Below are 22,275 nucleotides of genomic sequence, written 5' to 3' on the forward strand. Positions count from 1 at the left end.
TGTATAGGTGTTAAGCCCATTTGCTCAGAGTTGAGCGCACCCGTTCCTACTCAGCCAAGGCTAGGAGCAGGAGAATCAGCTGTCAGGCCCTGGGACTCAGCCGCACTGTGGTTCTGCAGCCCCCTTGTCCCTTCCCCTCCAAACTTCAGCGGGTTCTGGCAGAAGGAAGGTAGGCGGGGCCGCGGGGCTGGGCCTGTGAGTGTGCTGTGGGGTCGGCAGGCGAGCCCGCTGCTGTCCCCAGAACGTGCCGGCATTGTTTTATTTTCCGCCTTTTAACAGCTTTACTGAAAGCAGCAGCCCCGGTTTACAATCCCTATTGTGGGGAGAAGGCCCCCGAAAGCCCCGCTCTGTTCCCCATTCACAGGGCTGGCCTGACAGGAGCTCGCAGCTTCCAGGCGGTTATTAGGGAAGCGTGGCCGGGGCGCTCAGAATGAAAGTGCTACTGTGTGCAGAGCGCCAGGCTCACCGCGCGCTCCAAGGCAACGCCGCCAAGCAGCGCTGTGAACGGCCGCCAAGCCAAACACACGCACCCGGCCAGTGGAGCCAGCTCACTTCTGCAAATAGGGGAAAAATTGACTTTCTGATTTGGAGTGTTTCTACAACTAAGAAGAATCGCTCCAGTGATTGTTCTAAAAATATTCTGGAGGAGGCACGTTCTCGAAGGCCTCGGGATGCTGAGCGGTCCTTAAGTGTACTTTTTATGTAATCTCTCCGGATCGTGTTCAAAAAAGAATTTACTAAGGCTTGCGTGGTCACTCCCCCCCCCCCCATGAGTGTCGCTGCCGCAGAAGAGTGGCGTACGCAGCAGAATTCGTGTTTTTATCTTTCTGACTTCAGGAAGTACATTTGGGTTTTCGTCTCCTGCAGCCGCTGTTGCGAGGCTCACAGCTGAGCAGCCGAATCTAGGGCGGCCCCTACCCTCCCTGCATTGGCCGCTGAGCCCACTTCTGGAGGGAGGTGTCCTTCGCGGGTGTTTGGTGGTGGGCCCGAGAGGGGGCGTGGCCACAGCTCCTGCTCTCCGTGCCTGCTCAGGCTGGCATCCCCTGCTCAGGCTGGCATCCCCTGCAGAAGGCTCAGCTCCCTCGGAGCCCCAGTTCCACAGCTCCAGGCAACTCTGGAATTCACATGATTTCTATAATGATGAAATTGACGGGGATTCCACAATTCGTTCATTGCCAGAAGTAAATGATGTCAGCCCCTCCTCCCCTGTCTCTCAGTTTCTCTCCACCCTCCGTCTCCACTCTGGCTCCTCCCCTTCTTGCTCTCTGCCTTACCCCAGATTCCGAACTTTTCTCTCGCAGTCTGTTCTGCAGGTTCAAGCTGAAGCACCCACAGGAGAGCCCAGCATTGGGCAACCCCGGCACTCGACACTGGGGCTGGATAGTTCTTTGTGGTAGGATATCTAACAGCGTCCCTGCCGCTACCCAGTAGATGCCAGTAGCACCCCCTCCCAGGCATGGCAATCAAAAATGTCTTCAGACAGGGCCAAGAGTCCCCAGGAGGGGCAAAACAGTCCTCAGTTGAGAACCACTGGTCTAGCCTTTCCCTTCTCCCAACTTAAAACCAGAAAAAGGCCCAGAGAATATTAATATTAGCCTCTGTTTTTCGGCTGATGAATAACCAATAATATAGGGTGGAATCAAAGGACTTGGAAATTGAGAATGAATCCTCAGTGTTGAATTTTGCCCCCAAAATGTATTTTAATAATTTAAAAAAAAATTTAAAATTGATTTTAGAGAGACAAAGAAGGGAGAGGGAGAGAGAAACATCAATGAGAGAGAAACATCAATTGGCTGCCTCCTGCATGGCCCCCCATTGGGGATCGAGCCACAAACACTGGCATGTGCTCCGGCCGGTGTGTTTTAAAAAGCAGTCGCAGGACCATCCTGGTTGGAGAGTTGACCAGGTGTGGCCAGTGGGGGGTGGTGACCTGTCTGTCACAGTCGTACCTGTAAGAGTTGGAATGGCCAGGCAGGGCTGTGGCCAGAGCCTGCACCTTCCAATGATCAAGCAGTTTTCCTCGAAAACATTTCCTATGCTGAGCTTATGAGACAAATCTGCTAGAATTAGGCAAGTGATCTTATGGGTGAAGGGACAATTTTGAGGGATTTGCCAGTGTTTTTGGCCACGTATTTTTATCAGTTTTATTGCCATTCCTCCCTCCCTTCCCTTCCTCCTCCCCCCTCTCTCTCTCCTTCCCTCCCTCCCTTTCGCTTCTTGTCCCTTAGAGACTTTTTACCCCGTGTTAGGAACTGGACCTAGCCCGCTCACAGGCAGGCACCCTGTTTTGATGACATACGCTGTCCCCATTTACTAGAACCATGTTCTGTGGCTTTAAATGTTAACTCATCACTGGGGCACCCAAAAGGGTCAGGTGCCAGGTGTCATTTCACCCATCAGCAGACCCATCTTCGAGAAATCTAGAACAGGGTAGTCAGCGGGTTCTGTGCTGGGCTTTCTTGGAACGCCGTGTGGCCAAGTGTGTGCGTGATGGCGTGAGCGTGATTTCCTGGGCTCGGCCCAAAGCCCTGCTTCCGCTGGCTCCTCTCCGCCAGCTGGCCGGCTGCGCCAGCCTTGAGGTGCTGCAGCCGTTTGGAGCCCGCAGGACGCTGCCTCCCCTGGGGCCTGCCTGCGCCTCTCGGTGTCAGGTTCTCCAACTCAAACCGGGTAGCATGGTCCTGGGAGCCTCCCTGGTCCGGATCCTACAGCCAGTTTGGGCTGTGGCTCCCCATCTTTCATCCCCCACCCCCCTCTCCTCCTTGAGCTGTGCCCTCCTCTTTTGTTACCAGCTCAGCCTCCTGCCCTTTGGGGTCGCTGCTGCTTTCCTCTGCCCTCTGGGGTGGGTGGGCAGTGCCATGAGAACCAGCTGGCGCAGTCTCTGTGGGCCGTGGGCAGGAGCCCTTGGGCTAACCCGGACACCATGCTGAGCCCACTGGTGTTTGGAGGGGGGACCATGTTGTGAGCATGGGTGTGATTCTCTCCCCATCATCTGGTGTGTGTGTGTGCATGCGTGCATTAGCACACCCATGCACACACGCACCCCCCCCCGCCTTTTTGTGTGAACCGGGGCGGGGGTGGGGGGGTGCTAGGTTTCTGTTTCCTGTAACCTCCCATGGCTGCTGGTACATCTCCAAACGCTCCGATTTTCTAATCGCTGGGCCGCTTGGCCACGCGTCGGGCCCCGGAAGCCCAGGTGCTGTAACCGAGCCTGGCGAGGGTGACCATCTCCGGGCCGCCGGCGGCTGGAGGAAGCTGGCACCGCGGCAGAGGCGCAGCGCGGCGAGTGCCGCAGGTTTTTCATATGGAAATGTGAAATAATGGGGTGATTAAATAGAGCTGTATATTAAAGTACATCTGACATTAGAATTACCATAATGTGCTGTAGCCTTAGGCTGAGTACTTTATTTGCCATCTGCGTAGGCCCAAAATCCCCTGGGGAAGCGCTAAAATATTCTGAATAAACTCAGCTCGAGTTCTTATTGAGAGTAAAATACCATTTGTGGCACGTCGTATTGATTCGTCTTAATTGTGGTGCAGAAAAGAACATTCACTCGCTGATGACTTTTGTGCTTGGTGACAAGCTGGCTGGAGTTACTCTAGTGCTGCAGTTGGTTAACCTGGGCGTGCAGGCGGGCACCTCGGCTCTGATCGGGAGACGTGCCACTGTGGGCACAGCTGGGGCTCACTGCCAGCCCCCTGCTCTCCCCCGGGGGGTTGCCCATTGGGGGCATAGGAGGGACATGCTGTGCCTGCAGGCCCCTCCCTGCCTGGTCTCATCTCCCCACCACTGACCAGCTGGGGATGTCGAGGGGCCATGGCCTCTGTCTTAGCACTTGCAATTTTAAGAAAACCACACTAAAAAATGAAAAGGTAAACGGAAAAAATCCCACCCAGCCCAGCAAACCTAGGCTCAGTTGATTTCTGGTTAGTGGCAGTGGGACCTAGGAATGGTCCCTGCAGCCCTTTGGGGGGGATAGTGCTCGTGCAGTGCGTTAAAGATAAATGAGTCATCGGTGGGAAAACACTTGGCGATCCAGACCGCGTTCCCCCATTCACCAGGTCCAGTTTTCACCCTGTAATTGCCTATCATTATCCACAATTTAAATATTCAAACATTCTCCACAAAGCTTGGGCTAGCATGTTTTTATTACAAATTCAGAACAAGGGAATAACCTTTAACTTCAGAGACAAATGAGACAAATTTACAAGTGCATGTCTGCTGTTTTCTTGTGTTTTATCAATCCCCGCGGACCGGAACACTTTGGCTGTAATGCCACTCAGAACAATATACATATATTACTACTTGTTTGTGGTGCGTCAGTAACGAGTCCCCTTTGCATTAGCAAACCTATGGCGCTCGGGCGGAGCTCTCCATAACGTCAATTATCTCCTCCCAGCTAAACGTGCACTCCATTAATGCGAGATTTACTGCCCCTGCAGTACTTCTTGGGGTGGAATGGGGAGATTTGTGTGGATTTAAGAAAGGGAAGGGCGGAGGCCTGCCCGGGAAGGGAGTTGTGAGTGATGGGGGAGGCAGACTTCCTGTGTCAGCCGACAGGCATGCATGAGACCCACGGGAGGCGAGCACACGCATGCACATGCTTGCACATGCAGGTGCTTGCATGCACTGCAGCGCAGCCCTCTCCTAGCTTCTTTTCCCTGTTTATTTCTTATTTTACTCTGTTTTCCACTAAATGATAAGGGTGCGTGTCTCTGTGCTTCCTTTCATGTTCTCTGCTAAATTTCAGTCCCCAGAGTCCTAGAATCTGCCTTTCAGAAAACCCCATATTTGGGGGGGTGTTGGGGTGAGGGGGACAGAACCTCCAAAACCCACTGGAAAAGGTAGGCCCTTTATAGGGATGTCAGCAGATAGCAGGTTCCGGGGACTCTGAGGACGCATTCCTCTATTTCCAGCAGCTCTGAGTGTCTTATGCAGAGCGGGAGATTCTATGAAGATGATCTGGAGAAATGGGCCTAGTTTTCCGAGAATGTCTCGAGTTACCACATTTAAAGCTACTCCTTGCGTCCTGCCCCCGGCTCTCCCATCTCAGTGGCAAACACGGCTGTTCTCACCCCACCCCCTGAAGTGAGCCCGCGGTCAGCGATATTGCTTCGTTTCAGCCTGAGCTGCACACCTGGTCTGACCACAGAACCGAGCAGTTGACATCGAGACCGGGGAGACCTCGGGTGAATGCCGCCTGCAGCTGTAGTTCGGTTTTAACACTTATCTGTTTCACTAAGAAGCTGGACCGCCCTGCTCCTGAAGGTGGCTTCCTCGGTGATAGGACGAGAGGCTGGGTGGAATAGCTGAACTGACAAAGGGTAACTTAGAAGCCACCCTGGAGGGCAGGGATCCCTGTGGACTGGATTTTAAGGTCCCTCTGTGTGCTTTCCGCCCCCCAGTTTCATTTCTTCAGACGTTATGGTTTTGCAGTCTGGGAAGAGTGGATCTGGTCTGAAACAAAGCTCTCCATGGGGCTCACCTACCTCCTTCTGTTGGACTGAGATTTTGTTATACTGAATAGTCGATGACTCAAGTAGTCTTGAGTGTGGGCTTGAGAACCTTCATTTTTTTCCCCCCACTGTGCTACAATTGACAGCATTGGAATTTGATCTGTTTCCAGCCGAGTCTCTTCGCATGATTCCAGAGCCTCCGCAGACTAATCCCAACCCCCCTTTTCAATCCCTCCTCCAGTTCCTGCCCCCTGTGACTCTGGGACCCCACCTCTATGCCTCTGTTCATGCGGGTTCCCCTGCCAGGCTTCTTTCTGAACTCCGTCGCAGGGTCTCCTCCTGGTCCTCCCAGGCTGTTGGTCTCTCCTTCCTCTGGGTCCTAGGCCATGTGGCACACCCCGTACTAGTGACTGGTGGCCTGAGCTCTCACTGGATGTTTGTGGACTCACTAGGCTCTTGCCCTAGACCGCAGGCTCCATGAGGGCAGGTGCTCCCTCTGTGTCCCTGCGCTCAGCACAGGGCCTGGCCCAGAGCAGACGCTTCGTGGGTTTGTGGAGTCAAGGACAGAAAGGAGGAAGGAGCATATTTGTGACTGCGGTTGAGGAGGTCCTTCCACCTTTTGCTACAATGTTGCAATGGTTTCTGGGCGCCAGGATAGTGTGACCTCGGCTGTTGTCCTGGTTCGCTTCCTGGAATTTCTAGAAGTGTAAGGGCCCAGAGAGCCTGGCGGGTTCTTCACTTGGATGGTTAGCCCTGGGTTCAGGGATGTGCGTGGGGGTGAGAGGACAGCCCTGTGCTGGGAACCCGGGGAGTGAGCAGAGGCTGCATCGGGTGGAAACACCCCTCGTGAGTTGTTCCAGATGCCTCTGCTCGCACCTCCTATTCCCCTCGCCGGCCTCTTCCTGCCGCAAACAGAACTTGCTCTTCTGTGCAGCCCAGGTGTGCCGGCACCGTAAGTGTGCTTAGCCGGTCCCTCCACCCCGCCTTTCCTCCCTGATCGGGGCAGGTGCCATTGTTCTGTGTCTGTGTCCGGCTTGACCTCACTCCACCCTGCCTGCCTCCTGCCGGGTGCTCTGAAGTCACTCAGCAGGTTCTGCTCTGCCTTAGAATCCTCTGTATCCACAGCTAAACCTGCCCCCACTCCCAACCCCACCTGTGGCCTCCTGGAGGGGGCAGGGTCACGGCCCGCCCCTCTGCTGCAGCTAGTCCCCAGTACACGGTGACTGCATGGGTGAGTGAGTGAATGAATGAATGAATGAGGAAGGCATGTCCCTGGAGCATGTGGGACAAGATTAGCTCTCCTTGGGTCCACTCACTTCCAGGAATGTTTTTTTGGCTGGAAGCAGAATTCATCGTTGATTTTTGCGCACAGCTGGCAGTCTGGGGGGTGACAGGGCTTTCGGGTGAGGCTTCAATCAGGGCTCCCGCCCGAGTGGACTCCAGACACCTGAAGCATAAAGCTCACCTCTGCACACAGACACTGTTGGGTAAATGGACTGTCCACAAACACTGCGGCTAAGTGAGGTTTCTTCACTGTAAGGCCCCTTTATTCTCAGCTGAGGGACACATGGCGTTTCCTGCAAAGCCTGCAGCTGCCATCACTGGCTCGCTGGCTCGCTGGTGTTCACGGTGCACCTGGAACGATTTGCCGAGACTGGTTCAGGTCCTCCTTGGTGCCCGCTGTGGCAGTTTGCTGTCCCAGTGGAAGGTACCGCCAGGTGTGTGTCTGGACTCAGACCTGGCCTTGGGCTCAGGCCGGGTTGCGTGACCTTGGGCCCCTCACTTAACTGTGATGAGCCTTCGTTTCCTTTTTCCACAAAATTTGGATTCAAACCTGTTTCCCAAAGTCACTGTGAGTGTCCAGCTGACGTGCCAACACTGGCACGTGCAGGTTGGATGCGAGCTGAACACACCAACGTCCAGGGCAGAGTTGACGGTGCGTGTGGTGATCAGTACCCGGCCGCATCCCCAGAGTGCTGTGGGAGGAGAGGGGCTACACCCGGTCTGGGTCTAAGAAGATGTTTTGCAGGGAGGGAGGAAAGGCAGGTTTCTAGGCGTTAGAGTGGCAGGTGCACGGAAGTGTGAAAGTGTGCAGCCCTGAGGAGAGGACCAGGAGGGGGTGGCTGGGGCAGGGCAGGGCCGCGAGTCCGGCCGGATCCTGAAGGCCGCGTGAGTGCCCGGGCTTCCTCCCGGGAGCAGGTGCCATCAGCTCTGTGGTTTGGGAAGATCGCTGGCCTGCTTGCCCACTCTGCTGAGGGCAGCTAAATGTGTGGTGGTGGCATTGTGTGTCTGTCTGCCTGTGGTCACCTGGGATCTTGGCATGCTCAAGCGGTCACACAGCTGGTTGAGAGACTGGGCGTGCCGGATGGGGGTGGGGCCTGTGCCAGGGAAGTGGGGCCACTGGTTGAGAGTGCTGAGCTGGAGCTGCCTTGCCTGGAAGGCAGACTGTGGAGCTGGGCGGGTTCATCCAGACCTGGGCAGATGTCATTGTCCCAATGGCGATGACGTCAGTGTCGCAGACCGAGGGGAAGCAGACAGAACACACCATTCACACAGGCCACTGACAGTTCTGAAGGACATGTGCTGGTGGCCCGAGTCATAGCCGTGGACAACACCAGACCAATCCCCATCCTCAGGGAGCTTGGAATCCAGCTCAGACAATACATTTTAAATAAATAATCCAAGGCCAATAATGTGGCCTTGAGCAACTTACTTACAGTCTCTGAGTGTCCTTTATTGCTCCTGTAAGTGGTCACAGTGTACAGGGTTATCCCGAGGACTAAGTGGAGAGATGCAAGTGAGAGGCCGACCCAGGACAAGTCAAGACCCCCGAATCCTGCCAAGCCCTGCATTCCTCTGCCTGGTGCCCTGAACTGTTCCCTGGCAGCACTCCTCCCTTCCAGTAAACAGCTGAGGGGGGTATTGTGGCCTGTGCATTTGGACTGTGAGCTGCATCCCTGGCTACCAGCAGAACCCGTTTGTTCAATGAATGAATGAGCGGCAGGTGTGGTCATGGCTCTCAGCAGGACACACGCTGCTATCTGGTTTATTCAGCACCGTCTGCCCTGGTCCCCCATGTGCTCTGGGATCCATGGCCAGCAGAGACGGGAGGCACACCCCACATGGCAGTGGCTGTCTGGAGTGCAGGGCTCAAGAGGATTCTGGGCCTGGAGGAAGTGTGCGGGGATGGATTGGTCATGTCTGCCACAGGCACGGTTGGAGAGGCAGGGGCTGTGCCAGGTGAGGGCGGCTCAGCACTTCGTCACCAGAGAGAGTGTTTATTAGTTGTGATAGTGCTGCCCCCAGCACCCCAAAACCAGCACCCAGCAAAGTGCATCTGTTACTTGTCCAGGAGATAATCAGCACGATTTCAGCCATTTATTGCAATTCTGGCCAAAAGCTACGCATCGCCACATTTTAGTTAGCACGTGGGTCGGAAGCAAAGGTTACATATTGAGGCGCACACAACTACCCCGTACCCACCCAGGTCCCTGGGCTTGGGGGACCCCAGGTCTGCACACTTTTTCCTCTTGCCCAGGCTTTTACGGGGACAGCATAACACCCACAGCAGCTGTGTAGCCTCCGGCAAATCGTTCTCTCCTCCAATCCTCATTTTGCTCACCTGTGGAATGGTGCTGATGAGAGTTCTGACCTCGGGGTTGTCAGGAGCCTCTTGTGGGGTCAGTGGCACTTAGCCACGGGCCGGCTTGTGGTAAGGATGTAGTAATGGTTTACTGTTCCTGCTGACTAGGAGTCCCCAGTGCCACCTCTCTCTGTGAGGCTGAGCTTTGATGGAACGCATTCAGGGCAAGCAGCGATGGTCAGACACCTCCTAGATGTCTGTGTTCAGAAAAAACACAAATACAAAACTTACAAAGACTCCCAAGGTGGCCCCTTTACATTTCCTTTCTGGGGTCCTGAAACGGGAGACCATTTCTAAACTTTCTAGGAAGGGTTCTACACATCTAAGGGAGAAGTGTGATGACAATTATTGTCCTTTTGGGACTGTGGAGACGATCAGTGTTAGCTGTCATAGATTCCCAGGAGGACTGGGTGGTGGTTCAGAGAGCCCGGCCCTTTCCTTGGCTGCCGGACACCCTGAAGTCCAGCAAGTGGAAGGGGTCGCCATAGGCCTGAATCCAGCTTCCTGCTCCTGACCTGGCTGCCTGGCATCTCGTGGCTCCTCCGGCAGGTGCTAAGGGGCGTGCTGTCCCCTGTGGGCTCACTGGCTCTGGGAAAGGTCTCCTCTCCAGGCGCCAGGCCTGTGTGGGACCGGATTGGGTCTCATGGGAGGACAGCCGATGGCCCCTCACTGGTAGGACACACACAGTGTGGCAGAACATCTCTGGGCTGTTTTCACTGTGAAACAGGCCTGGACAAGTGTAGAGGGAGTGATCCGTCCCTGGGTGGGGCTGTGCGCCGTGAGGCAGATGGAGCCAGGGGTCGGGAAGCCTGACGGGGAGAGACCCTCCCCCTGCTGGCTGTGGGCCTCTGCTGCTCTGAGCTCTGTCACATGCCAGCAGGAATGCAGCCCTTGCCTGGCCTCCCTGGAGACCGTGCGAGCAGCAGGAAATGGCCTGTGCGAGAGCCAAGCCAACTATAAAGCGCCGTGCATGCTGCAGAGGCCCAAACCCGTTGTGAACGTCCCAGTGGCAGGACTCTCATCTTTGCCTCCAGCTTTTGGAGGACAGCGGCAGCATGTGACCCCGGCCCTGCTTGAACCGGGAGGTGGCGTCTCCTTGCTTCCTGTGAGCAGCAGGGAGCCACCGTGCGCTGCAGGCAGGATGGGCTTCCACTGGGAACGCTCGGCTTTCGGGGGAGACGGTGAAACTCGTGCTCCCAGCGATGGCCTCTTCACTGAGTAATAACTCCACTAAAGGTGTGTTTTTAATCGAACATCCCTGGTACCTTTATTGGTATTATTAGAGTCACCGGCATAATGAGGAAGTTATTTAAATGCTCATTTAAAAAACACCTTAATAGCAGAGGGAGAGTAGCGTTTCATTGCAGGAGTCCAGTCGCGTATCTGCTCCCAAGCGTCACAATAAAAAATGATGTTTCCTCAACATTTGCACGTTTCTGCTTCCCTGGGACCTCTCGTGCATTCGGTGGGCTGCACCAGAATTCCTCCAGGGTTCTGTTACTGCCAGAACTCCACGGAGAGGCACCCCCAAAACACCCAGGGCTGGGTCCCAGATGGACATTAAAAAAATGAATCCTGCAAAGCCTGAACCAGAGCGTCTGCAGGGCGCCTGCACTTTTACAGGGTGTGTCCACGTACAGGGTTGCCCTGGGTGCCTGGTTGTGGACACTCTACTGATGAGGAAATCAAGGCTCCGAGAGCTTAAGGACTTGGTTGACTGCACTGTACTGGGAAGGTCGAGACAGGGGTTTGAACGCATGCTGCCATCTCATCACCGAGGTCACAGGGAGGGTTTTGAACTTGAGAAAAAAACAGGGAGCTCCCTTTAGAGCTGGTAGAGCACAGAATATCCACTGTGGATCTTAAAAATGCCTGAGGAAGGTGGAAGGAAGAAAGCGAGCAAGGAAAGCCACAGGCCCTGGGCTCCGAGGTGCCAAGCCTGATTCCACCGACCCAGCAGTTTGGAACCTTAGCAGCCCGGTGGGAAGTGGATCCTGTCTGGGCCACGGGTGGAGTCCTCACCCCGTGGAGCCTCCAGTTCACCTCTGGGCAGGTGGCCCCGAGCTCCAGGACCGGGTGATAGCAAAGAAACCTCTGGTCCCAGGAAGAGGAGGGGGGAAGACCCTCTCACCAAGGGTCTTCCGCTGCAGTTGCAAATGAGCCGTCCATGACTGAGCGTGCCCCAAGTTTAAAATATTCAGCGAGTTTTCAAATAGAAAGATGTTCCAAGTGGCTCTCAAAGACTTTCTGACATTGTTTAGTTCTTAAAAGTGAGCAGCCCCAGTGCTCACGGCGATTCTAGGCAGAGATCACCATGAAGTGGTGAGATGGAAATGAACATTTTATTAAAAAAGGGAGGGGGGAGAGTGGAAAGAGAGTTGTCTAGGGAGGGCCTTTGAGGGCTTGAGAGTTTTAAAAATCGGACACTGTCAGATCCCAGGAAGGCTGGCGGGCGCCTGCAGTGAATTTGCCATCACTAGGGGAAGTCCAGGAACCAGAGGGGCCTGGGGGTTTTGGGGCGCAGGGGAAGAAAGAGTTCATCCCAGCATGACAAGTGGCCCAGAGATCCGATCTGAGGGATACACCTGATGGTGAATTCTGGGCAGGTAACTTCCTCTCCCGGCTCCTCTTGGTTAGAGATTTACAAGTGTCTTCCCCTCTTTTTTTTAAATGAGAAGTGGAAACATCTGAGCCGTTTGGAACGTGTAGCTACACGTTTCCCAGTAGCTGCCGTTTTGAGTTTATTTTTAAAAAATGTTTTAACCAGCCATTCTGGCTATAGGGCCGTCTTCGATCCTGGCCTGCCTGGGAGTTCTGAATTTTGTTTTGCCGGCCACAATCCCCACCGGCAATAGAACTTTCTAGAAAATGCATGGCCACCAGAACAAGAAACAGGAAGTGCTCTGGAGATACCCAAGGGAACGAAGATGATAGAAGAGGGTGCTGGGGAAATGGAGGGGGTCCGGCTGAAGGACACGCGGCCCTGGAGCACCCTTTAATTTGAAGGCCTGCGACCTTGTGGGGTGCGGCACTTCATTTGTGTGATTAGCTCCTGTGTCAGGAAGGGACTTTTATTTATCTGCTTTATTTATCACTTATTTATGCTCCTTGCCCCAGAAAAGGGGTTGAGGACCGTATACATCTGGCTCCGCGAGACTGTCAGAGGTAGAGGGTTCTGTTCCCCACGCCATTAATTAATAAGCCGGGGACAGGAGATCTGCCTCCGAGCAAGCGGCACTTTCTGTGCCAGCTGAGGGGCACGCAGAAAGGGATGGCTGGGTGCGGGTGAGGACTTGCAGCCCCCACAGTGAAACTCGTGCTGCCCGGGGCCTTGGGAAGGCCCCCCTGCCACTTTCCAGGTGGGGACAAATCTCCCTGGGCCCCAGCATGAGGAGCTGAATTGCCCAGACATCCCGAGAGAGGGAAGTTACCCAGACACCCGGAGAAAGAATACCATCCCGCTCAGAAGTTCTCCTTGAGCTGTTTTTAAAATAGAGGTGAAGCCGAGCTTCAGGGCTCTTTTTTCTTTCTGTCCCCCCTCCCCGGCGCTCTCTCACCACCACACACGCAGACACACAGAGACAGAGGGAAACGACCCCTGTAGGACGCCAAGCCGTAAGCATGCCTTAGTTTCCGAGGTGGGTGTTTTGGCCCCGTTGGCTCTGGGGTCTGGCGGAATCCACACCTGCCTCCTGGATGGCATCCTGCCCCCTGGATGGCATGCTTTTCTGTGACATCGTCCACCCTGCGTGGGTCGGGAGGCCCTGGCCCCTCGGGTGTCTTCAAGCCTAACCTAGCTGTGTGGGATTCGTAGCATTTGGTCATCAGGTTTTTATTTGGTCACCCGAGTCACTTGGTTTTTATTGCTAAGGGTGCAGCCCCCCAGAAATAGAATTCATAGGTGGAAAACAAGAAATAAATCTCTGTCCAGGATTTCAGGAGCCCTTAAGTGGACCGGGGAAAGGCCTAGATGGGGGACTGGCTTCTTTACTCTGCAACCCCCCCCAACCCTTGAATCCACTTACTACAGTGGGTTAGGGTCACCAGGGAGTTTGTGGCTCCTGGGCTTTATCAGTGTTAAGATCTCCCAGGTACAGGGGAGTTTGGAAAAACAGAAGGGCTTCTTCCAGATTGGGGCTGTGATGTGTTCCCTTCTCCTTCCTGGCCAGCAAGCAGATCTGATGGTGGAAGGCAGGGCCTGCCCGCACCCGTCCGGCTGACGTGAAGCAATAGGGAAAGCAGCCAGCTTCCCCCTCGGGGTTGAGGGGGGCAGCCACAGGCGGGCTCTGGATGAAACACCCAGTTCCATTTTGTGACTGCCCCAATGACGGACAAGACCTCAACATTTGGCTCAGTGCCATCAGTGTCCTTGACAGTTCGCACCACCCCATGTCACCAGAGCCAGTGTGTAACAAATCCACGCTTGCCGCCCTTGATCCTGAATGGCTCTGGCAGACTCAACAGGCTTCCGTTCAGTTAACATTCTGGCAAGGGTCTTCACGTAGGCCAGTGGCCCCCACCTCTCCCACCCCCTCCTGGGGGGGGTATCCGTGGAGGCCAGATCCCACACCTTGGCTAGGGTGTGTGTGGGAGGCCACCATGGGGCAGCTGTCACACAGCAGTGATCGTCATAACATGCTAAATTCCTTCTGTCCCTACGTATCCGTGTTTAAGTTTGACAGTACTTTCTGCACGGATGTTGAGACATGAAACCCTAGAATTTCCTGTAGCTGAAATCCCAAACGACGCAGCCATTTCTCTTAAAAAAGTGTTTGCAAGGTGATTCAGTTTGACTTGCTTTCTTAGAACCTGGAGCAAATATTGCCTAATCAGTAGGTGGTTCTCAAAAGGGGGGGCGAGGGGTAGGATTCGGTTTTGCCTCCCAGGGGATGTTTGGTAATGTCTGGAGAGGTTTTTGATAGGAGTGACGGGTGGGGTGGGGTGGGCGTGGGCATGCAGAGTCCAGGAATGCTGCCCAGGACAGCCCCATGACAGAGTTACCTGCCAGGTCTGAATGTCAGTCATGCCTTGGTTGATAGATAACCTTGTGGCCCTGGCTCTCCCTCACGCAGTGCGGCCGTGACACCATTTTCCTGCTACTGGAATCAGGCTTCCTCCCAAACACGTCTCACCGGGCTTCCGAGAGAGGACGGGTCGAGGATGCCTTTTCATTAGGGGCGAAAACCGAGGCCTGCGGAATTGGCTTAGCTGAGGTCCTGCGGCGGGTCCCGGCTTTGCCAGGGCCCCTGCCCGCCCACCCACCGACCCAACCACCCAACCAGACGGCTTCTTCCGCCCCCAGCCCGCTGAAGACGCACAGGGCCGGGCGCGAGGGCCCCGCGCGCTGCGGGCACGGGCCTTTTTGGAGACGCGCGCCCAGGCTGGTGGCCCCGCGGGGGGCCCGCCCCGCGCCGCTTCTCACGCTCTCTTCTCTGCCTTTCTGTCCGTCTGTCTCCCCAGGTAAAGATGAGCCTTCCAGCTACATTTGCACAACATGCAAGCAGCCCTTCAACAGCGCGTGGTTCCTGCTGCAGCACGCGCAGAACACGCACGGCTTCCGCATCTACCTGGAGCCCGGGCCGGCCAGCAGCTCGCTCACGCCGCGGCTCACCATCCCGCCGCCGCTGGGGCCCGAGGCCGTGGCCCAGTCCCCGCTCATGAATTTCCTGGGCGACAGCAACCCCTTCAACCTGCTGCGCATGACGGGCCCCATCCTGCGCGACCACCCGGGCTTCGGCGAGGGCCGCCTGCCCGGCACGCCCCCGCTCTTCAGCCCGCCGCCGCGCCACCACCTGGACCCGCACCGCCTCAGCGCCGAGGAGATGGGGCTCGTCGCCCAGCACCCCAGTGCCTTTGACCGAGTCATGCGCCTGAACCCCATGGCCATCGACTCGCCCGCCATGGACTTCTCGCGGCGGCTCCGCGAGCTGGCGGGCAACAGCTCCACGCCGCCGCCCGTGTCGCCGGGCCGCGGCAACCCTATGCACCGGCTCCTGAACCCCTTCCAGCCCAGCCCCAAGTCCCCGTTCCTGAGCACCCCGCCGCTGCCGCCCATGCCCCCCGGCGGCACGCCGCCCCCGCAGCCGCCCGCCAAGAGCAAGTCGTGCGAGTTCTGCGGCAAGACCTTCAAGTTCCAGAGCAATCTCATCGTGCACCGGCGCAGCCACACGGGCGAGAAGCCCTACAAGTGCCAGCTGTGCGACCACGCGTGCTCGCAGGCGAGCAAGCTCAAGCGCCACATGAAGACGCACATGCACAAGGCCGGCTCGCTGGCCGGCCGCTCGGACGACGGCCTCTCGGCCGCCAGCTCCCCGGAGCCCGGCACCAGCGACCTGGCCGGCGAGGGCCTCAAGGCGGGCGGCGACTTCCGCCACCACGAGAGCGACCCGTCGCTGGGCCCCGAGCCCGAGGAGGACGACGAGGAGGAGGAGGAGGAGGAGGAGGAGCTGCTGCTGGAGAACGAGAGCCGGCCCGAGTCGAGCTTCAGCATGGACTCGGAGCTGAGCCGCAACCGCGAGAACGGCGGCGGCGGCGCCGGGGGGCCGGGCGCGGGCGGCGCGGGCGGCGCGGCCAAGGCGCTGGCCGACGAGAAGGCGCTGGTGCTGGGCAAGGTCATGGAGAACGTGGGCCTGGGCGCGCTGCCGCCCTACGGCGACCTGCTGGCCGACAAGCAGAAGCGCGGCGCCTTCCTGAAGCGCGCGGCGGGCGGCGCGGACGCGGGCGACGACGACGACGCGGGCGGCTGCGGGGACGCGGGCCCGGGGGGCGCCATCAACGGGCGCGGCGGCGGCGGCGGCTTCGTGCCGGGCGCCGAGCCCTTCCCGGGGCTCTTCCCGCGCAAGCCGGCGCCGCTGCCCAGCCCCGGGCTCAACAGCGCGGCCAAGCGCATCAAGGTGGAGAAGGACCTGGAGCTGCCGCCCGCCGCGCTCATCCCGTCGGAGAACGTCTACTCGCAGTGGCTCGTGGGCTACGCGGCCTCGCGGCACTTCATGAAGGACCCCTTCCTGGGCTTCACGGACGCGCGCCAGTCGCCCTTCGCCACGTCGTCCGAGCACTCGTCCGAGAACGGCAGCCTGCGCTTCTCCACGCCGCCGGGCGACTTGCTGGACGGCGGCCTGTCGGGGCGCAGCGGCACGGCCAGCGGGGGCAGCACGCCGCACCTGGGCGGCCCCGGGCCGGGCCGGCCGAGCTCCAAGGAGGGGCGGCGCAGCGACACGTGCGAGTACTGCGGCAAGGTGTTCAAGAACTGCAGCAACCTGACGGTGCACCGGCGGAGCCACACCGGCGAGCGGCCTTACAAGTGCGAGCTGTGCAACTACGCGTGCGCGCAGAGCAGCAAGCTCACGCGCCACATGAAGACGCACGGGCAGATCGGCAAGGAGGTGTACCGCTGCGACATCTGCCAGATGCCCTTCAGCGTCTACAGCACCCTGGAGAAACACATGAAAAAGTGGCACGGCGAGCACTTGCTGACTAACGACGTCAAAATCGAGCAGGCCGAGAGGAGCTAAGCGCACGTGCGTGCGCGCGCAGCGCGCGCGCTCTGGCCAAGGGGGGGCCCCCTCCCCTGCACCTGGACAGTGGAACCGTTGCCAAGCGACAGAATGCTGACCTGACACTTGCCTCCGTGTCACCGCCGCTGAGCGCCCCGCGCGCGCCCCCCCGGGGGCCCAGGGGAGGCGGCCCTCCAACCTAACCTGTGTCTGCGAAGTCCTATGGAAACCCGAGGGTTGTTAAGGCAGTCAAAATTGTGGAGCCTTTTAACTGTGCAATAATTTCTGTATTTATTGGGTTTTGTAATTTTTTTTTTTTTTTTTTGGCATGTGCAGGTACTTTTTATTATGATTCTTTCTGTTTAAGTTCCTTGAAAAGATTTTGTTGGGTATCCATCCCTTCTTCATATATATATATATTTTTTTCTTCCTAAAACCCAGTAGTAGCCTGAGCAAATGACTCGCAAGCAATGTAGGGGAAGCATATCTTTTAAATTATAATTTGGGAGGGAGGGCGCTGCTTTTTTGAAATTTAAGCTAAGCATGTGTAATTTCTTGTGAAGAAGCCAACACTTAAAAGACTTTTAAAGTTGTTTACTTTTTTATTTTTTGGTCCTGAAATAAAAAGTGGCATGCATTTTTTTTTTTGTTTTTTTGTTTTTTGTTTTTCTTTTTTGGGGGGGGTGTACAGCGGATAACAATCTTAAAGTTGTAGCACTTTGTTTCAGAGTTGGAGTGGAGATGTAGCACTGATGATGTCCTGAGTAACAGAGGCCTTTTCTGTGTTGATTTCAACCTTCCCATTAATTACAGGAGGCGAACTTGGAGGGAGGGGGAAAGGCCCCGAAAACTCAGCACTGCCAGAGAAATAGGAGTTTTTGTGGGCTGCTGGCGAAATGGTCCCAGAGGATTCTAAAATTGTGAATTACCAGCAGATCCTGCCCCCTCCTTGAAACACAGGTGTGCCCTGGGATGCCGTCTTGGCTGTTGGCCGTAGAAGGGCTAATATGGGTTGAGAATACTTTTTTGGGTAGATGGTGGTGGCCTGCAGTGACACAGAAAGGAAGACACCAGCTGTGTTCTTCCAGGCTTCTTCTGGCTCAACAGCTCTCCTCTCTCCCTCCCTCCCTCCCTCCCTCCCTCCCTCCCTCCCTCCCTCCCTCCCTCCCTCCCTCCCTCTCCCTCCCTCCCTCTCTCTCTCCCTCCCTCCCTCTCTCTCTCCCTCTCACCCTCACCCCCACCACGGAAATCCCAAGTCCTACGTTGCTACACGGGATCATTGATCATTGATCATTTCTCAAGCAGACAAGTGCCCTGATGGTGAATAGAGGGAAGTTAGTGTCTCGCTTCACGCACGCCGATGACATTGGATGGATGGGGGGGAAATCTTGGGAATTTCTGTTCCCTTTTACCCGAAAAGCAGGGGAAGGGTCCCGCCCGAAGGTGCCCAGCGCTGCTTCCCATTTCTTCTTTTTTTTCACTCCCATTAGGTTGGAAGGTACTAAAGGTTGGGCTGTTGAGATTAGACGTTTGAATTCTGTTGACCCGCACTTTAAAGCTTTTGTTTGCGTTTAAATTAAATGGCTTCTAAACAAGAAATTGCAGCATATTTTTTATCTTTGGCCCAGAGGTGGGTTAACCTGTAAGGGACGGCTGAGACCGAGTGTCGGTGTTGCTAAGCGTGGCATTCACAATACTGGCACTATAAAGAACGAAATAAAATAGTAATTTATTGGACAGTTTTTCTACTGCCATTCGATTTGATGTGAGTGCCTTGAAAACTGATCTTCCTATTTCAGTCTCTTGAGACAAATGCAAAACTTTTTTTTTTTTTTTTTTGGAAATGAAAAGACTTTTTAAAAAAGTAAAACAAGAAAAGTACATTCTTTAGACACAAACAAAGCCACATTGACTTTAAATAAATTTTTTAAAATCCTGGTTGGAGATAGAGGACATGAAAATGCCATAAGACCCAATCAAATGAAGAAATAAACCCAGCACAACCTTGGACATCCCTTGTTAGCTGAACAGTCCTCAGCCCCTTTTTTGTTTGTGGGACAGCGCTGCTTAGATGTGGAGTGGAGGTGATTTACTGCTGAATTAAAACTCAAGTGACACAAGTGACAAGTTGATATCGTTGAATGAAAAAAAAAAAAAACACAATTCAGGAACAACGGCTATTTTTTTTTCTTCCTAAAGTTAAATTTAGTGCACTCTGTCTTAAAAATACGTTTACAGTATTGGATACATACAAGGGTAAAATAAATTGTGTGTATGTGTGTTGGAGAGATTTTTTTTTTTTTCAAAGTTTGCTTAATAGGTTATAAAAAGATGCCACAGTGGCTGCGTGTATATTGTTTTCTTTTGGTGACGGGGTTTTAGTATATATTATATATATTAAAATTTCTTGATTACTGTAAAAGTGGACCAGTATTTGTAATAATTGAGAATGCCTGGGCATTTTACAAAACAAGAAAAAAAAACACCTTTTTTCTTTTTCTTGAAAATGTTGCAGTACAATTTAAATGGTGGGTCTATAAATTTGTTCTTGTCACAGTAACTGTAAAGTCGGAGTTTTAGTAAATTTTTTTCTGCCTTGGGTGTTGAATTTTTATTTCAAAAAAAAAAATGTATAGAAACTTGTATTTGGGGATTCAAAGGGGATTGCTACACCATGTAGAAAAAGTATGTAGAAAAAAAGTGCTTAATATTGTTATTGCTTTGCAGAAAAAAAACATCAGTTCTGACCTGTACCTACTTTCCTCTCCCCGCCCCCTCTGGAATGGATATATCGGTTGGTTCATATGATGTAGGCACTTGCTGTATTTTTACTGGAGCTTGTAATTTTTTAACTGTAAGCTTGTCCTTTTAAAGGGATTTAATGTACCTTTTTGTTAGTGAATTTGGAAATAAAAAGAAAAAAAAAAACAAAAACAAACAGGCTGCCATAATATATTTTTTTAATTTGGCAGGATAAAAATATTGCAAAAAAAAAAATAATTTGTATGTTAAGTCCTATTGTACAGGAGAAAAGGGTTGTTTGACAACCTTTGAGGGAAAGAAACAAAAGGGAGTCGTGAAATGCTTTGGTTCACAATCATTTGAGTCGTGTGCGTTTTTGACGGAATTGGCCCGCACAAAGGAGCCTCGGAGCGGAGCCTCGCTCTGGACGCCGGGACCCCGCGCCCAGGCTCCCGGGGCGGCCGCGGCGGTCCGGAGGGGAAGCCCTTTATTCGCGTTGAGTGGAAAAATCAGTTTTTGTAAAGATGTCGGGAACATTTCACAGCGTCCCCCCTTTCTCTAAGAGGCCATCTGTAGGACGGCAGCTGTAGAGAGAGAGCATCTTCTCCGCTGTCCCCACCCTGGCGGCCACCACCGCCACCTCTCCCGCCTTCAGAGCAGAAAGGAATGCAAGCTGAGCTTTAGTCCTCGACAAAACATCAGACAGACAAAAATCGTAAGAAAAGGAACCGGCCTGCCAGCTGGGCACAGGCCACGCGGGTGAGGAGGGAGCCCCTGGCAGCCAGGGCCCCGCTGCTCCCCTCCCGGGGCTGCGTTCCCCGCGCTCCCCAAGCCGGGCCTGGGGCGGATTCCGTGCCTTCCCGCGCCTCTCCGCGCCTCTCCCCTCTCCCCTCGTGTTTCCGCTTCATCCCCAGCCTCTGTCGGTCCTTTATTTGGTGTTTTCATTTCCATTTAATTTATTTTCTTTCTCCCTCTCTGTCCCTTCCCTCCTATTTTTTTTTTTTTTTTGTAAAGCCAAGTAGCTTTAAGATGATAAAGTGGTAGTTTTTTGGATGAGGGAATAATACATTTAAAAAAAAAACAAAAACCTATATCAGGAAGCCATTTTTGATTTCAGGAACTGTAAGAAACCATTCTTTCAGGTTATGGAAGTATAACCAAGCATCCTTCTGGGCGACTCTTTACCAAACGCAGAGACCTTCCTTCCGGGAGCTTCTCTGTTTAACGTGCTCTGCCCTCCTAGCTACTTACCTTTGCAAAGTGAGAGGGAGGAGGAGGGAGTGGGAGAGAAAGCTGAGAGGTCAGTTCCCGCCTGCTTGACCCCGAGACCTGGGCTGTCCCCTGGGCTGTCCCGGGCAGGTGCAGCTGCAGGGCCTCCAGGGGGCTCCTCCCACAGCTAACACGTAGCCAGCTCTCACCAGCTCACACCCAGCCACCACAATGCCAGGACTAAGCCATCCTAAAGCACAAGATTGTGTCTCCGTCCACCGACGGCAGAGAAAAGAGCATTTTGCTTCTCTCTCCCTTTTCAAAAGCCAGCCCTGCAGCAGGTGACCTGGTGGGAGATGCCCCAGGCCGGGCGAGCCAGCGACCTCAGGCCGGTGTCCACACTGCCACAACTTTGTTCCAAGTTGCCCCCAATCCGAACCTGCCACTTGCCATTAGAGGGCCTTTGGTGGGGAGAGGAGGAGACTGACCTGTAAGGAAGGCGTGGGAGGTAAAGGAAGTCAGCCCCCCATCCTGGGCTCAGAGCCGGCCGGGCCCCGAGCCGGCCAGGCCCCGGCGCGCGGACAGGCCGGCCTGGGGATTTTGGTGCTTTCTACCCCAGCCCTGCACAGCCAAGTGACGTTGATTCCAGTTGTTTGCATTTGTATTGGCAAGGCGAACTATTTTTATTACCTTTTCTATTACTTATTGTATGCGCTTTTGTTGTTTACTTGGAGGTTCTGTCTTTTACTACAAGTTGAACTATTTATTGCTTGGTATCTGTGCTCCGTTTGAGAAACGGGCACTTTTTTTTAATTATGGAGAAAATGTTGAGATGACGGGAGGTCATTTCGATGTGGCTCAGTAAACTATTTATTGTTCCATTTATTCTCTGTACCCGATTTTGGGCCTCTTTTCCCCCCCGATGTCACGATGTTGAGTTCAGCATGTGTCTGCCATTTCATTTGTACGCTTGTTCAAAACCAAGTTTATTCTGGTTTCGAGTTATAAAAATAAATTGGACATTTAACTTGATCTCCGAACCTTGTTCTTTTCTGTGTCTTTTCAGGGCGAGGGATGGGCAGCTTATCTCCAAGGGTGAGTCGAAGGTCTTTCTCCATTTTCCTCCTGGCCCGAGGCCTGGCGCCGTATCTGGGGAGACAGGAGCTAATGGCACGAGAGACCGACAGTCCTCTTCACTTACCCCTGTGAGCGGCTGTGCTGAGGACAGTGGTCCTCGCCCTGGCTGCACGTGGGGACTCCCTGGAGCTTTTCAACATCTCAGCGCCTGGCCTCACCCCAGCCCGGTTTCTCTCAGAACCTCTGGAGGTGGGACCCAGGCATCGGTAGTTTGGAAAGTGGTGCAGGTGATTCTCATACACGGCCAAGTGTGCAAACAGGTGGTTTAGAAAAAAACCACTGAGAAGGACAAGTCTCAGGTCCAGTTTAATTCATCTAACATTACTGGAATCCCCTCTGAGAGCCATTGGGGCGGTATCGAGGGGTCAGGAATGAAGGAGACAGAGGCCCTACATGGCCCTGTGCCCTTACTCAGGTCCCCTGGGGTTTCCCGTCGGTGAAGAAAGGACGTTGGGCTAGACAGCATCCCTGACCCTGGTGAGTTTGAACAAACCCCGTAGGAGGACTGCCTTCCCTTCCCATGTTCTACATCAGGGGTGGGGAACGTCTGGCCCTCTGGCCCTATACGGCCCTAGAAGTCATTTGGTCTGGCCCTGC

The 22,275-nt window shown here is 54.5% G+C and overlaps 1 protein-coding gene across 1 annotated transcript in view; it reads left to right on the plus strand.

Annotated features, from left to right (window-relative positions):
- Positions 1–17,195, plus strand: part of BCL11B (BCL11 transcription factor B) — an 88,280-nt gene extending 71,085 nt beyond the window's left edge. The window contains exon 4 of the mRNA XM_087818330.1: positions 14,558–17,195. Within this exon, the coding sequence (XP_087674456.1) occupies positions 14,558–16,608 (2,051 nt within the window). The 3' untranslated portion in view covers positions 16,609–17,195. The remainder of the gene's footprint in view (positions 1–14,557) is intronic.
- Positions 17,196–22,275: the final 5,080 nt, after the last annotated feature.

Source organism: Miniopterus natalensis, chromosome 1 (genome assembly GCF_054644295.1).
Source record: "Miniopterus natalensis isolate mMinNat1 chromosome 1, mMinNat1.hap1, whole genome shotgun sequence".
NCBI classification, from domain to species: Eukaryota; Metazoa; Chordata; class Mammalia; order Chiroptera; family Miniopteridae; genus Miniopterus; species Miniopterus natalensis.